At 51.1% G+C, this 15,486-nt stretch overlaps 1 protein-coding gene across 1 annotated transcript; it reads left to right on the top strand.

Moving 5' to 3' along the window:
- Positions 1-7,542: 7,542 nt before the first annotated feature.
- On the top strand, positions 7,543-13,036 carry NRL (neural retina leucine zipper). Its single transcript, XM_081168360.1, has 3 exons — positions 7,543-7,682; positions 10,657-11,053; positions 12,199-13,036. The coding sequence occupies exons 1-3, from the start codon at positions 7,663-7,665 to the stop codon at positions 12,574-12,576; spliced, it is 795 nt and encodes a 264-aa protein (XP_081024486.1). The 5' UTR covers positions 7,543-7,662; the 3' UTR covers positions 12,577-13,036.
- Positions 13,037-15,486: the final 2,450 nt, after the last annotated feature.

Here is a 15,486-nt window from a genome sequence, read left to right as displayed (position 1 = left end):
TTGCTAAATAGTTAAAGGGTAAAGGGGACCCCTGACCATTAGGTCCAGTCATGACCGACTCTGGGGTTGCGGCGCTCATCTCGCTTTATTAGCCGAGGGAGGCAGACAGGTTTGTCTGCAGACAGGTTTGTCCGCAGACAGCTTCCGGGTCATGTGGCCAGCATGACTAAGCTGCTTCTGGCGAACCAGAGCAGTGCACGGAAATGCCGATTACCTTCCTGCCAGAGCGGTACCTATTTATCTACTTGCACTTTGACGTGCTTTCGAACTGCTAGGTTGGCAGCAGCAGGGACCGAGCAATGAGAGCTCACCCCGTTGCAGAGATTCGAACCGCCAACCTTCTGATCGGCAACCCCTAGGCTCTGTGGTTTAGACCACAGTGCCATCCACGTCCCCTATTGAACAATATACTCCACTATAAAATAAATAAGACAGTATTGTAAAGGTAAAGGGACCCCTGACCATTAGGTCCAGTTTGTAACTGTGTTGTAAATAAAAATATGCCCTTTTCCCTTATGGGGTATCCAAGAGCCCATATAGAGTCCTTACATAGGTTCCCTATTGGTAGGAGAAAATAACAGAGGCCAACCAGAGAATATTGAGAAGCAAAGCAGCTAGTAAGCCTGATCTTTATTGATCTGTTGCAACAGGGTGCTCCCCTCACACGCAGGAGGATGGAGGAGGACCCAGAACAATGGCGTGCAAGGCCTTATAAAGACCTTTGAAATTCCCATCCTCTAGATCAAGACCACCCCCAGAAACATTATGCATACATCACAGAAGGGGTGTAACCTAAGACCACCCCTCCGATACATCCCACCTACATCACACAAATTTAAATGTTGTTTTTCTCCTGTCACAGTTTATCTCCTGTCTAGCAGGTTACTTGATTGGATTGCCTGGGGAGCCTGGCCATTCTTTTGTAGTGGTACAATACTTATTTCCTGGGCCAGGTCACAGGCTCACACCTTATTCAAACAGACATATCCTTGAGACAGGATTAGTGAGGAAAGGGGAGGCTTTTCCAGTTTAACCTTGCAGAGAAAGGATTTGGTCAGTTTAGGAATCAAAATGGTTCCAGATTGGTCTTCCTGTGTTGATCTATGTACATGTGGTTATGAACGTTGCCATATATCTAAAACCATAAAATTCCTATCACAACTGATTCTGGGGTTGTGGCGCTGATCTCGCTTTATTGGCCGAGGGAGCCAGCGTACAGCTTCCGGGTCATGTGGCCAGCACGACGAAGCCACTTCTGGCGAACCAGAGCAGCGCACGGGAACACCGTTTACCTTCCCGCCGGAGCGGTACCTATTTATCTACTTGCACTTTGACGTGCTTTCGAACTGATAGGTGGGCAGGAGCTGGGACCGAGCAACGGGAGCTCACCCCGTCACGAGGATTCGAACCGCCGACCTTCTGATCGGCAAGTCCTAGGCTCTGTGGTTTAACCCACAGCACCACCCGCATCCCTGGTTGCTAAATGGTTCTCTTTTAATTCCCCTTTTGCTCACAACTAAACCTTTTTTTCCGTATTGGTAAATGACAGGTCACGGGTTAAACACACAGAGAAACAGCGTCCCTTTGTTTTAGGGGTTAACGTGATTCCGAACCTTGCTGGGCTACAGGGCAACTCACAAAGGACTAGCACGTTGTCTTACCTCAACTAAGGCCTTGTCAGCATTCCTACTTTTCATATACTCCATACCAGAAAAAACACCATACTGCTATCATTATTAAAAATAAGAATTTTTTCACCCCCTTTCATGCAGGCACCTCACAGCAACGAAAGTGGTTGAGAACAACATGAAACAGCAAAGACGTTTAAAAAACATGGTATAATATCATGCAAAATAGATACCACCACCCCTCCTTGGCAGCAACCCATTCGGGCAGATAGAACTATGCAGTGTATAGTTAACCTTTGGAACTTCCTCCCACAGGATAGTCACCGGCTCGGATGGTTTAAAAAGAAAATTGGATAAATTTTCATGGAGGAGGAAGCTATTGGTAGCTATTAGCCAGGTTGCTCTGCTCTGCCTCCACATTCAGAGGCAGAAATGCTTTCGAATTGCTAGATGCTGGGAACCGTAGGAAGGCAGCCATCTTCAAATATCTAAAGGACCTTTAAAGCCCTTTTGTGGCTTAGGCCCTCGTATTTATGGGACTGCCTCTCCTGGTCTGCCCCGCAGAGGACCTTAAGGTCCATGAATAATCACAGTTTAGAGGTCCCAGGCCCTAAGGAAATCAGATTATTCTCCAACAGGGCCAGGGCCTTCTCAGTGATGGCTCCGACCTGGTGGAATGCTCTGCCCCATGAGACCAGGGCCCTACAGGATTTAACTTCCTCCCGCAGGGCCTGTAAGACAGAGCTATTCCATCTGGCTTTCAATTTGAACTTAGCCTGATCTTTTATTCCCCCCCCCCCCTTTTTATGAAGATTACCCGCTCTGGGATCCCACAGCTAATTCTCCCCTGGTCTCCTCGCTGGCTCAGATAGGACTAATTTAGCCAGCTAGCCCTGGTGATCATCTAATGTTTATTGGATGGATTTCCCCCCTAAACTGATTTTTGAATTCTGAATTTATTGTCATTCACGTTTTATATTGTATTTTATGCTGGTTTTTGTTGCCTCAATTAAGTGTTTTATATTTGTTGTTAGCCGCCCTGAGCCCGGTTTTCTGAACCGGGAAGGGTGGAGTATAAATAAAAATTTATTATTATATTTATTAGAAAGAGCCGTCCCTTGGAGGAAGGAGCAAGCTTGTTTTCTCCTGCTCTGGAGGTCAGGACTCGAACCCATGGCTTGAAATGGCACGAAAAGAGATTCCAACTCAATATCAGGAAGAACTTTCTCGCTGTAAGAGGTGTTTGGCAACGGAACGGTCTCCCTTGGGAAGTTGTGGACTCTCCTTCCTTGGAGGGTTTTAAGCAGAGGTTCGATGGCCGCCTGTCGCGAATGCTTTAGCTGAGATCCCTGTGTTGCAGGGGGTTGGACTAGATGGCCTCTGGGGGTCCCTTGCGACTCTACCATTCTATGAGGGTCCTCTTGGGCTTGGATTCTGCTTCCGGGCAGGGCCGGATTTAGGTTTGATGAGGCCCTCAGCTACTGAAGGGAATGGGGCCCTTTCTATGTCCAGCTGTCCTTTGTCAACCACAAATTGTCGCTGTTTTTTGAGTTGAATATATGCTATATGGCAATTTAGGGACCTGATGGGCTACTTTTAAAATGAGGCTGCATTTTAAATTGCATTTTAACCTGTATTTTAAATTGGTTTTTTAAATTTTATATTCTTATTATTATTATGTTTTTACTGTAATTTTAATGGTGTTAGCCGCCCTGAGCCCAGCTCTGGCCGGGGAGGGCGGGGTATAAATAAAATGTATTATTATAATAATTATTATTATAATTATTATCTCACGCCATTTGACCATGTTGCCATGCAACCAGTCCGTGCAGAATGTAGGCACCCTATACATAGAAAGGAGCAAACCAGTGATATTTTAGGGAGCAGGCTAGCTTACATCCTACACAACACACAACACTGTTGCTGTATTTAGGTTTTATTTTATTTGTTTTTATCTTATATTTTGGAAATGTACATCCAGTCGTCCCCCCCTCTAAATTTTTTGGGGGCCCTCCAAGAGAGTGGGGCCCTAAGCTATAGCTTGCTTAGCTTATACGTAAATCCGGCACTGCTTCCGGGCCTCTTTCCATAGCACCAGAGTAGCCACTGTGAGAAGAGGACATTTGGCTAAGATGGACCACTGGCCTGATCCTGTCACTGGAGACGAAATAACGTCTTCAGTCACATCTGCCCTCAAGGCAGGCATTAAGGCCTCCTTCAGTCTTCTGGACCAGAGTTTTCCTCCGTTCCACAAGGACCGCCTTGTCAGCATCTGTCTGTCTCGAGAGACAATGGAGTGCGCCTCCGGGGGTGAAGTTGAACCGCTGTGTTAGTGGCACCAAAGTGACCGCCCTGGGCAGGGTGTCTGGAGGTCCTGGGCTGCCCAGATGACAAGACCCCCCCCCCTCTCAGCCTTGCTTCCCAAAGGAAAGCGGAGCAAGATATTTGGCACCAGCTTGGCTGTGGGAGTTGCCGGAAGGAGAAGTATAAGGAGCCGTCCAACCCCCTTAGGGACTCCACTTCTGGTTTGTGCAGACCCTCTAAGTGTCCCTATTTTCCAGGGACATCCCTGATTTAGAGAAGCCGTCCCGGTTTCTGATTTGATCCCAGAATATTCTGCTTTTCCTTAGGATGTCCCTATTTTCATTGGAGGCTACGGAGTTATCCAACTCCGGAGCCATCCCATGTTGTTGTTGTTGTTTAGTTGTTTAGTCGTGTCCGACTCTTCGTGACCCCCTGGACCAGAGCACGCCAGGCACTCCTGTCTTCCACTGCCTCCCGCAGTTTGGTCAACCTCATGCTGGTAGCTTTGAGAACACTGTCCCACCATCTCGTCCTCTGTCATCCCCTTCTCCTTGTGCCCTCCATCTTTCCCAACACTAGGGTCTTTTCTGGGGAGTCTTCTCTTCTCATGAGGGGGCCAAAGTCTTGGAGCCTCAGCTTCAGGATCTGTCCTTCCAGTGAGCACTCAGGGCTGATTTCCTTCAGAATGGAGAGGTTTGATCTTCTTGCAGTCCATGGGACTCTCAAGAGTCTCCTCCAGCACCAGAATTCAAAAGCATCCATTCTTCGGCGCTCAGCCTTCTTTATGTTCCAGCTCTCACTTCCATACATCACTACTGGGAAAACCATGGCTTTTACTATACGGACCTTTGTTGGCAAGGTGATGTCTCTGCTTTTTAAGATGCTGTCTAGGTTTGTCATTGCTTTTCTCCCAAGAAGCAAGCTTCGAGTCTTTTTAAAAATGTTTAATGTTTTGTTCTGTTTCTTATATATGCTGGAGTGCTGGGGCAACCCAATAAAATGCTCGGAGTAGAAACAGTAATAACGATAACGATGGAACGCAACGTCCCTATTTCCATCGGAGAAATGTCGGAGGGTATGTCGGGTTCGCTCCTGAGCCTTTTCTGCTCCCACAAGGCAGCAGAGGATTCAGAATCGAGCCCATTAACACCCCCTGCAAGGCGGTCCACTCAGATGAATCAACACACAGCAAGAAGAAGAAAAAGCGCATTTTGTGCATAACCTCCCAAACTTTTTGGGTTTGTTTGTTTGAGCGCTGGGTAGCGGACGGAGGGGACCGGCAGGGGCTAACAGGACAAGGGCCTGTTATTTTGCCAGGGGAAGCTCCCCCCCCACTTTACCCCCACTTTTCGGCTTAACAACAGGGCCCGGTCAGGTGGGGAGGTCACACCAGGGTTGGCAGCGTCCGGGCCAGCAGTGGGGTGAGGCCTGATGACAGGGTGACGTCACCCTGAATAGGCCGAGAATCCCCTGTCACAAAGGGTTAGCAACGCTCCCCGGCCCCTTTGTCCTAGCAACCGCTGGGTATTAGGAAAGCGTAGGCCGGGGCAGAAGCCATGGCAACCGGGCCACAGGCTTGGGCTTGGACAACATGTCGTCCCCCCCGGCCAGCCCCCCAGTGCCCCAAACCTGCCCCTTTTAATACGCCAAAGTGTGGTTTCGCCCGTTTTCTGTGCGCACCCCCCCCAGCCGAGCACCGCACTGTTGCATCAAAATGGACGCAGCTGAGTCACCCGAGAGAGAAAGTTTGCTTTTGAAAGTTCTGGCAATTCTCCCTGACCACGACTCTGAACGTACGCAGAGTGCCTTTCCCCCCAATGGGGGAAGAAGCTTGGATGAAAATAAAAAGGGCGAAAGGGAAAGAGGTCTCTAGAACGCCTTCCTGGAGGGAGACAGCTTCTGCTTACAAAAACGGCCTTGTCTCTGAGCACGTGCAGAGTGCTTCTCCTCCACGCAAAACAGGAGGCAGCTTTTTATATTTTAAATGGACCCGGAAAGCGACCCGGCTCCGATTCCCTCCTCCTAGTCCCAGGCATGTACGAGGTGAGCTGTGGTTAGGGACAGAAATGCCCTCTGCATATGCTCAGAGCTGCTCATTATTACTGTTTCGTAGCTTCTGCTGTATTGTTGTTAACAGCAGGGCCTGAAGCGAATGCCGTGACTGAGGGGCTGAAGGGTTCAGCCAGGACTGGGAACTGGGAAAGCGGGGGGCAGAGGAGGGGAGAGGAACCTCAGAAGGCTGCCTTATGCCAAGCCAGATTGATGGCCCATTTAGCTCAATACTTCCTACACTGGCTGGCAGTGGCTTTCTAGGGATCCAGGCAGGGGTCTGTCTTAGCCCTGCCTTATATGTGGCCTCAGAGCAGTCTCCCCAATGTTCTTCAAAGCAGATCCTGTACTCTACCGCTGAGCTAAGAGGTTTTCTTGGCTCCTACGGGGATTCGAACCCACAGCCTTGGCGTTATTAGCACTGCACCTGAGCTAACCGCGCACAGTCCCATCTCAGCTGCCCCCACCAGGACAGCTTTCCATCACACCCTGCTCTCCCCCTTTCTAGATTTCTTCCCTGCGAAACGTTCCTTTTCACTGCACATTCATCATAATCCGCACTCGGGGCGCAATCAGGAAGGTCACAGACAATCCTGTTTGCCCCTGAAAAACCTTTGGTGCGGCCACACTGCTTCACTCTTATCCGGTGAGCCCCCTGCAGCTTTCTGCCGAAATCCCATCATTCTGCCTCAAATCTTCTGGTTTTATTTTGGCCCTGCTTCCGCCGTGTTACAGAACCAACTGAAGCGGCGTGACTCCACCGCAAAGGTTGTGTCGACACGGCGCATCACTTTGAAAGTCACGCCTTCCCGCAAAGAAACTATAGTTTACCCACTCACAGTGCTACAAACCGTAGCATCTTCAGTAAACTACAGTTCCCAAAATTCCTCGCGGGGAAGCCATGAAGTTTTAAATTCATGGTGTGGATATGACCCTGTGTGCTATTCTCGTGCCCCAAAAGCCAGTGTGGGGCAGCGGCGAGAGTGTGGGGCTCCCCATTTGGCCACAAAGCTTGCTGGGTGACCTTGAGTCGCTGCTTCTCGGCATAATCTATCTCGCAGGGTCGTTGTGAGGATGAATCGAGGGAGTACCCTTTATGGCACCTTGAGAAAAGGGTGAAATAATGAATGTGGCGAAAAGGACGAATGTTGCAGAAACATCACTCTGGAGGGGGCACAGCCCTTCCCAGCTTTTCTGCCTGGAAACTGTGACTCAGGCCTCTACGGCGATTGTGTGACTGGCTGCACAACCGCAGCTGGGAGGCCGGAGGAGCGAAAAACAACAACAACTTGGCCTCTGTGCTTTTTTTCTTCTCCTCTCCAGATGAGGAAGTGCTGAGCAGAACGAAACTGGCTTCCTTGGCGCGGAGGGTTCAGGGATACCCTCCAGCAACTCCCACAGAAGTGGGAAGAGGCCTCTGGGCTGGGGGGTGCAGAGGCAAAATGGGACTGGGCCTGCCCCCTTTTCCCCCGGCATGCTAATGAGGTCCAAGGTCCCTTCTCCATTGGCCGGTGGCTAATGCGTCCCTGTGAGCTCAGCCTTCCCCGGAGCTTTAAATGGGACCCCGGAGTCCGGGCTCTGGTCTCTTGGGCTGGGCGACTGCCACCCTCCCCTGGCAGCAGTGGGCAGGGGCCAGGAAGGTCACAACAGCTGGAGCGCAGGAGCTGCGAGGAGGAGGCAGATGGACTCCCAAACAAACAGGTGGGCAGGGAGGTCGCAGGCTAGGCCAGGGTTCATTCCTGGTGTGTGTGTGTGGGGGGGTCTTTCCCCCCACCCCAAGGTGCCTCAAACCTATTGGGTGCTGTTTTTTCCCCCCACTTCCTCTCTCCTGGAGATCCACAGCAAAACAGCCCTGGAGAGGCGTTTGAGGGTTTGTGTCTGTGTGTGAGGCGTTTGGGAACAACTTGTGGTCTCCTCGCTTTCGTTTGTTTTCTCTCTCTCCCCTAAATCACTTTCCAACTACAGCAGGCCTCCCACTGCCCCACAACCTGGCTCCCTCCAGATGTTTCGTACTACAACTCCTAGCGGGAACCAGGTTGCGGGGATGTTGCCCTAGATCTGGACGCAGGGATGGTATGGGCTCCCCTCTTCTCTCCTGTTGGGCTTCTTTCTTCAGAGGTACGTCCCTTTTAGCTTGGGGGGGCTCACTCCTAAGCGAGTGGGTTTAGGACAGCAGCTTTGAATGTGGGTCTTATTTAAGAATGGGACACAGAAGGGGCAGGAGTGCAAAACCAGTCAGAGCGAATGGGACCAGGAAGCACTGCGTGTCTCTGAAAGTGAGGGATATGAAAACCAAACTCGAGGGACCCAGGAAGGGTTTTCCGCTGCGATCAAACCAGAACCGACAGAACCCGACGGCGTTTTCAGGCAGTGCGGTATAGTGGTTAGTGCGCTGCCGGAGACCAGAGTCTTTGGTCTGCTCTTAAGAGAGGGGAAGAAGACAGGTTGGCCAGGAATGGGGTGAAGGGAGAGAGAGAATTGCTGCTTTTTATAGCTGCTCCAGCTTGATCAGAAGCCCCCGACTTCTAACTTCACCCTGAACACTCTGCGACGGCGCCCAGTGATACCCGCAACCTTGCACTCCCTCCAGCAAGAGAGGCAGGAGATGTCCTAGGCAGGCAGGGTGGGGCAACCAGAAGTTCAAGAGGAAACAGCTGTTTGCAGCGGGTGATTAATGGAGGTGCTTGGAGTGAAAAGGCGAGATTTATTTCTGCAGATCTTGGTTATAATCTTGACAGGGACAGGCTGGCTGCTCAGGGCAGAATCAGAAAGGGGCAGAATCAGAAAGGGGCTGGCTGGCACCCCCAAGAGACTCCTGGGAAAAGTAGTTTGTTCAGGAACTGGAACTCTGCAACGGGAAAAGTGCCCATCCCAGAATTACTGGGAGGACGTTTGTTTTGTGCATTATCTCCCACCTTCCTGTTCAAGGTGGTGGGTTAGTGGTCCTCCCCCTCCTCAGAAAACTAGGTTAGGCTGAGGGGGCAGTGACCGTGTCACCCAGTGAGCTTTGTGGCTGAGTGAAGATTCGAACTCGGATCTCCCAAGTCCTCGTCCGGCACTCTAACCACTATACCACACTGGCATTAACCGTGAGGCAGCCCTTTGTTAGGCACCTTTAGGTGCCGGGCGACAAGGGTCCTCTTCACCCAGGCCTTGAGCTGACTGACATCCGACACCCTTTGAAATCTGTTGTGGGAGAGGGGACGGTTGGTTTGCCGTTGTCTTTGTTTTTATATCCTTCTTATTTTTTCTATGTATTCCGTGGGGTTTTTTGTATCAATATTTTGACGGGAAAGGTTTCGGTTACGAAGAAAGGGATGCGAAGAAAAAGAAACGAAAAACAAAACGGGACATAAATGCGTAGAAAGAAACAATATATGAATATATACAATGTAGAAAAAAACACAATGTAATGTACTCCCATGCATTCTGGAACGGATTTGATATTATCATCCTAATACATATGTAAACATGAATAGCCTGCTGTTGTAGTTTTATGTTGCGAAGATCTGTCCTGAGATCTGGCGGTACAGTGGTACCTCAGGTTAAGTACTTAATTCATTCTGGAGGTCCATACTTAACCTGAAACTGTTCTTAACCAGAAGCACCACTTTATCTAATGGGGCCTCCCGCTGCTGCCGCGCCGCTGGAGCTGATTTCTGTTCTCATCCTGAAGCAAAGTTCTTAACCTGAAGCACTATTTCTGGGTTAGTGGAGTCTGTAACCTGAAGCATATGTAACCTGAAGCATATGTAACCTGAGGTACCACTGTATATGAATTGAATAAATGATTAAAAATAAAAATAAAACCACAGTCCGAGAGCACCCTCTGGCTAGGTAGGGGGTTACCTTTCTGTTTCAGAATTTGAAGCAGGCAAGTCTGGGTTAACTTTCCCCCTCCCAACGGCAGGATTTATTGGCACCCAATATTCTAGTTGCCCTGCTCTGCTGCGAGGCTGCGGAGAGGGGCTAGGAAGCATGGGGGCTGGCGCCCCTCAGTTGGGGGGCTGGTGTGGACCAATAATAATAATAATAATAATAATAATAATAATAATAATAATAATAATAATAATAATAATTTATTTATAGCCCGCCCATCTGGCTGGGCTTCCCCAGCCACTCTGGGCGGCTTCCCCCAAAAAATATTAAAATACTGTAATACATCAAACATTAAAAGCTTCCCTAAACAGGGCTGCCTTCAGATGTCTTCTAAAAGTCTGGTAGTTGTTGTTCTCTTTGACATCTGGTGGGAGGGCGTTCCACAGGGCAGGTGCCACCACCGAGAAGGCCCTCTGCCTGGTTCCCTGCAACCTCACTGCTAGCAGTGAGGGAACCGCCAGAAGGCCCTAGGCGCTGGACCTCAGTGTCCGGGCTGAACGATGGGGGTGGAGACGCTCCTTCAGGTATACTGGGCCGAGGCCGTTTAGGGCTTTCAAGGTCAGCACCAACACTTTGAATTGTGCTCGGAAACGTCCTGGGAGCCAGTGAAGGTCTTTCAAGACTGGTGTTATATAGTCTCGACCAAGTAGAGAAGAACAGGACGCTGGGTTTGTTTTGACATGGAGAGCTAATCCATTAAGCTGACCTTCAGGCTTCCAAGGACTGCTCTCCATCCCTGGGGAAAGCTGAGGGAGAAGTCGTCTAATCTCCCCGCTTCCTCTCCCCACCTGCGCAGGATGGGTGCTCCGCCGCCCAGCCCCCTTAGCCTGGACTACCTGGACGACATCGACCTGTTGCGCTTCGAGGTGAAGCAGGAAGTGTCCCGCACGGGGGGCAGCTTCTCCCTGAGCTCCACCCCTTGCAGCTCCGTGCCCCCTTCGCCCACCCTGGACAAGGCGGGCGACCCCAAGTCCACCCTTGAAGAGTTGTACTGGATGGCCACGCTCCACCAGACGCTGGCGGCGGCGGCGGCAGGGGGTGGCCCCGAAGCCCAGATGATGCCGGGTCTGGACGAGGCGGTGGAAGCTCTCCTGGGTGTCCCGGTGATGGACGGGGGTCTTCGGGGCGGAACGGCCCCACAGCTCCAAGGTTTCTTAGGGGCCATCGAGGGAGCCGGTGGGGAACAGCAGCAGGTGAGAGGGAGCGGGAAGAGGTTGGCGGGTGGGTGGGTGAGTTGAATTATGGGCGTTTGGGGAGTGGGAGACAGACTGGGAGGGCTCTGTAAAGTGCCGAGAGGTTCGTAGGAGAAAGGCGGGAGAGACGGAAGGGTCCCTTTTCAGACCAGAGACCAGAGGCCTATTTTTCCGTTCCAGAGTTCAGTAAAAGAAAGGTCCCCCTGAGACAGCTCAGTCGGTTAGAGCCGGAGGGTCTTAATCACAAGGTGGTGGGTTTGAGCTCCATGTTATGCGAAAGATCCCTGAATTTCAGGGGGTTGGGCTAGATGACCGTCGGGTGCCTTCCAGCGCTACAATTCTGGGATTCTAACATGTGCAACGTGTCGTACCAGGAAATAAACAAGCATAGGCCCCTCCCACTGCTGTAGTTAAGAGGGTTTTACGCCCAAGTCTTTTACTGCCTGCTATTCGCTTTCCAAGCACTGGAGATGTAAAGACGAATGCTCTTGAGCACGTGCAGAGCACCCTTCCCTTACATGCCTCTGAGAGCCACAATGTGGAGATACCTCTGGATAGGTACCTCTGGATGCGAACGGGATCCATTCACATCCTGAAGCGAACGCAACCCGCATCCACGGGTTGCGATTTGCCGCTTCCGCGCATACGCGTGAGGTCATTTTGAGCGTCTGCGCATGCGCAAGCGACGAAACCCAGATATAACGCGCTCTGTTACTTCTGGGTCGACACGGAGCGCAACCCGAAAAGGCTTAACCTGAAGCGACTTCAACCTGAGGTATGACTGGAAATAAATATAAACAAACATAACATAAAATCATACAATTGTAGAGTTGAATGGGACCCTGAGAATCTTCAGGCCCAACTCCCTACGACGCAGGAATGTTTTGCCCAATGTGGGATTCGAACCACCCCACCCCAAGTTTAAGAGTCTCACGCTCTACCGACTGAGTTATCCGGGCGGGGACAAAAGTTGGCAAGGGGTATTCACAGATAATTCTGCCGTGGAGATTTTCTTCCACCAGGGAGGCTGGTTGGTTACAGGGGGGGAAAACCTGAGGGATTTCCTGATGGAAATGTCTCCGGAGGGATTTTCGGCTCTCCTACTCACCGGTGTTTCTTCTCCTTTTCCCTCCCTTCCTTTACAGCTGTCCACGCTCTGCGACCGCTTCTCCGACGCGCAGCTGGTCTCCATGTCGGTGCGCGACCTCAACCGCCAGCTGCGCGGCTTCGGCAAAGACGAGGTTCAGCGGCTGAAGCAGAAACGGCGCACGCTCAAGAACCGCGGCTACGCCCAGTCGTGTCGCTTCAAGAGGGTTCAGCAGCGCCACGTCCTGGAGGCCGAAAAGTCCCAGCTGGCGCAGCAGCTGGAGTCCCTGCGCGCCGAGGTGGCGAGGGTGGCTCACGAGAGGGACATCTACAAGGCCCGCTGCCAGAAGTTGTTGGGGGACGCCGGGGGGCACTGCGGCGAGGGGGCGGAGCCTCCGGCGCCTCAGCCCACCTCGATGGCACATTTTTACCTATGAGCGGCTCCCTTCCTGGCGCGACGGACTGTGGGTGGGTGGGTGGGTGGGCGAGGGAACTGGACGGGTTGGTTTCTTGCCCCACCAACTTGGCCACTGGGGGTCGCTGTGGACCAAGGGGCTGCCCCCTCTTTCCCTCCACTAGGGGGCGACATGAACACAGGCACTCCCCTTTTCCGACACCAGGTGGCGCAAGAGAACATAGGCCACCAGGCGAGGAGACAATCTCCACGGCAAAAGCATCTCTCAGGTCTTGGGGCTGCCGTGGCTCCTTCCCTTTCAGGGAACCCTGGGAACTGAAGTTTCCCATGGTTCCCCGTGGCGCCGAAGCCCTGTCGAGTCTGTTGTGTAGCTACCCTGGGAGCTCTTGGGCTTTCTGAGAAGTGTGCTTTCTGCATCGTTCTTACCTCCACCGCCAGGCAAAGGAAAAATAATAAAAGCCAGAGAGTGTGTGTGTATGAGAGAGATGATTGAAGACGGCTTCCATTTTCTCCCCAGAGCGACGGTGCATTGGGCAGTGATGTCGTTGCAGCGGGGCCTGGGGAGGCAATTGGGGTCACCGGATTTGGGTTCTTGGGGATCCATGCACCCCGCTTTTGAGCTCATGTCCTGCTTTGCAGATTTCCTCTTAGGGCATCTAGCCGGTCACTGCAAGAACAAGATCCTGGATTCGGCCCTGGGCAGGCTGTTCTTATGTTCTGAGGGCCACATACAAAATATATAATTTCATATAGGGAAACCGGGCGGATGCCACAAAACCATTTGAGCCCATTTCCAGCAAGGAAAAACGTGTGGTGTTTTGTTTTGTTTTTGTACACAAATAATCTCACATTCAGTAGCGGGGTTTTCCTTTGTGGCTCACAACTCCAGGCCTGCCGGGCTGGTTTTTGAGGTGGGGAGAAACGTGCTAACATAAAGGGAGCAGAGCGTGTGGGCCTAGCGTGGCGGGATAGAAATTTCCAGAAATGGGGAAGGAAGCACTTGCTGCGGTTGCTAAGCAACAGCCCCAGCATCCCTTCCCAGCCCTTTTCTCAGTCCTGGCAAAACAGCTCAGTGGAACTGAAGTGCAGCGGCCATGTCGTGACGGGGAAGAGAATCGCTGCGCACCCTTCTGAGGATTTGGCCTGTTTTGCAGGGAAATTGTTAGGGAAAGGGGTGATATCTAACAGTGCGTCTCAAGGACGCTTTTTGCTCCAAAGGGAGCCGCAGTCTCAGGCCTTCTTCCTGTCAATAACATGATATTTTAAGAGTTTCCCGCCCCCCACACGCTAATTCCTCCCAACGTCTCAGGATCAAATCCCCGTCTGGGAACCTCCGTTTTCGACAAAGAGGAGAAACAACACCACTGCAGTTTGTGTGCTCAGTCTTTCTTATTCCGAGAGTCCAAAGAGCAAAGGGCAAGCTAAGTTTTAAAGGAAGATGGAGGCGGCACCTTGGAACATATCCACGAGGGAAGGCTGGGGAATCTAGAGAGTCCACCTTCCCTACTGCCTGGAAAGGGATAATTATATTAATGATTTTTTAAAAAACTGCTTTATATTAGGCAGGTACTATTACTATAAAAAGTGTCTGATTGTGTGTGTGTGTGTGTGTGTGTGTGTGTGTGTGTGTGTGTGTGCATTTCAGTGCGATCATAAAAGAGTGCATGTTCAGAATGGAACATAGCATGCATGTAAAATATGGAAAGGAGATGTAATGCGTGGATTCAAATCTGTGTTGTGTGTGTGTGTGTGTCTGTGCATGCTGTTGTAGCCACGCACTTGCATTAGCTGTGCATGCAACGATGTGTGACAGGGTTTTATGTCTGCACAATGAGCGTACCACACGTTTAAAGCACACTTAAAGGGCGTGGCATGTCCCAAAAGAACCCTGGGAACTTGTCAGGTCCTGGGATTCAATGGGGGAAGTCGGATACGTTTTAAATGTGCATTGAATGTGCTTTAAATGTATGGTGCCGTCGGAGAAGTACACGGAAACGGCGGCGTGCAATCGAGTGCTCCCGCAGCAAGGGATGCGCAAACGCAATTTATTGTGCAGCTGTGCGCTGTCCCGTTGCAGTCATCCTTGTTGATAAGCGCACTTAAGATGAACCCTGCGCATGACTCTGAGCATGGACTCGTGCAGGGGTGATTGTGAGTGATCCTTAGCGTGTGTCTGAACGGGTGGCTTGTGGTTTACTTGCGCATGGGGCAGGGAGGTGGGCATTTGGGGAGAAAGCAGGACGGGGCTGTGGGCAAACGGGTGACTCCCTATTATGTGCGTTGTGTGGCGCAAATTTATCGCTCCCTTTGACGCACACGCAACAACGCCACCCCACCCAGGCAGCTGCCTCAATCTGTTTAGCTTTCCAATATTTTCTACTATTTATTTTCGAAACGACTCCTTTTCGCTCCGAGTGAAAATTCTGAGCCGGTGGGTGGCCCAGGAGGGGGAAATCAGAGACAGAAGATTTTCTGGTATGGATGGATTTTTAAAAATAATAAAAGGACCCTTTAAAAAAACAAAAGAAGGTAACAAAGAGTGTGGAGTTCTTTCAGTTTCTGCATGGTGCCTGTTTACTGCCTGTTTACGGCCACGTAGTCAGGCCTGGCTGCTTTCTGAGCATTTTGAAGAGAGAAGACTGTTCAACGTTCCTGTACTTTACTCCCTTCTTGTGCTAAGATAATCAATGAGAGACTTTTCCCTTCTGCTCCCTGGCAATCTGATCTGGATACAATCCAATGGATAAAAGGCCCAGATGTGAAGAGACCTTGGCTCAAAGTCTGCCTAGCCGTGGTCTTATCACCTGGGCAAGTCGCATATGCCTCAGTTTCCACATCTGTACAATGGGATGCTAAGAATGTTGGGTGGGGTGGGCACTGGAGGGCTGTAGCTCAGTGGCCCAGCATCTGATTGGATGCAGAAGGTCCTAGG

This window comes from Podarcis bocagei (assembly GCF_964188305.1).
Source record: "Podarcis bocagei genome assembly, chromosome: 13".
NCBI lineage: Eukaryota > Metazoa > Chordata > Lepidosauria > Squamata > Lacertidae > Podarcis > Podarcis bocagei.
The sequence above is the reverse complement of the archived record's forward strand: the minus strand, read 5'-3'. Positions and strand labels throughout refer to the sequence as shown.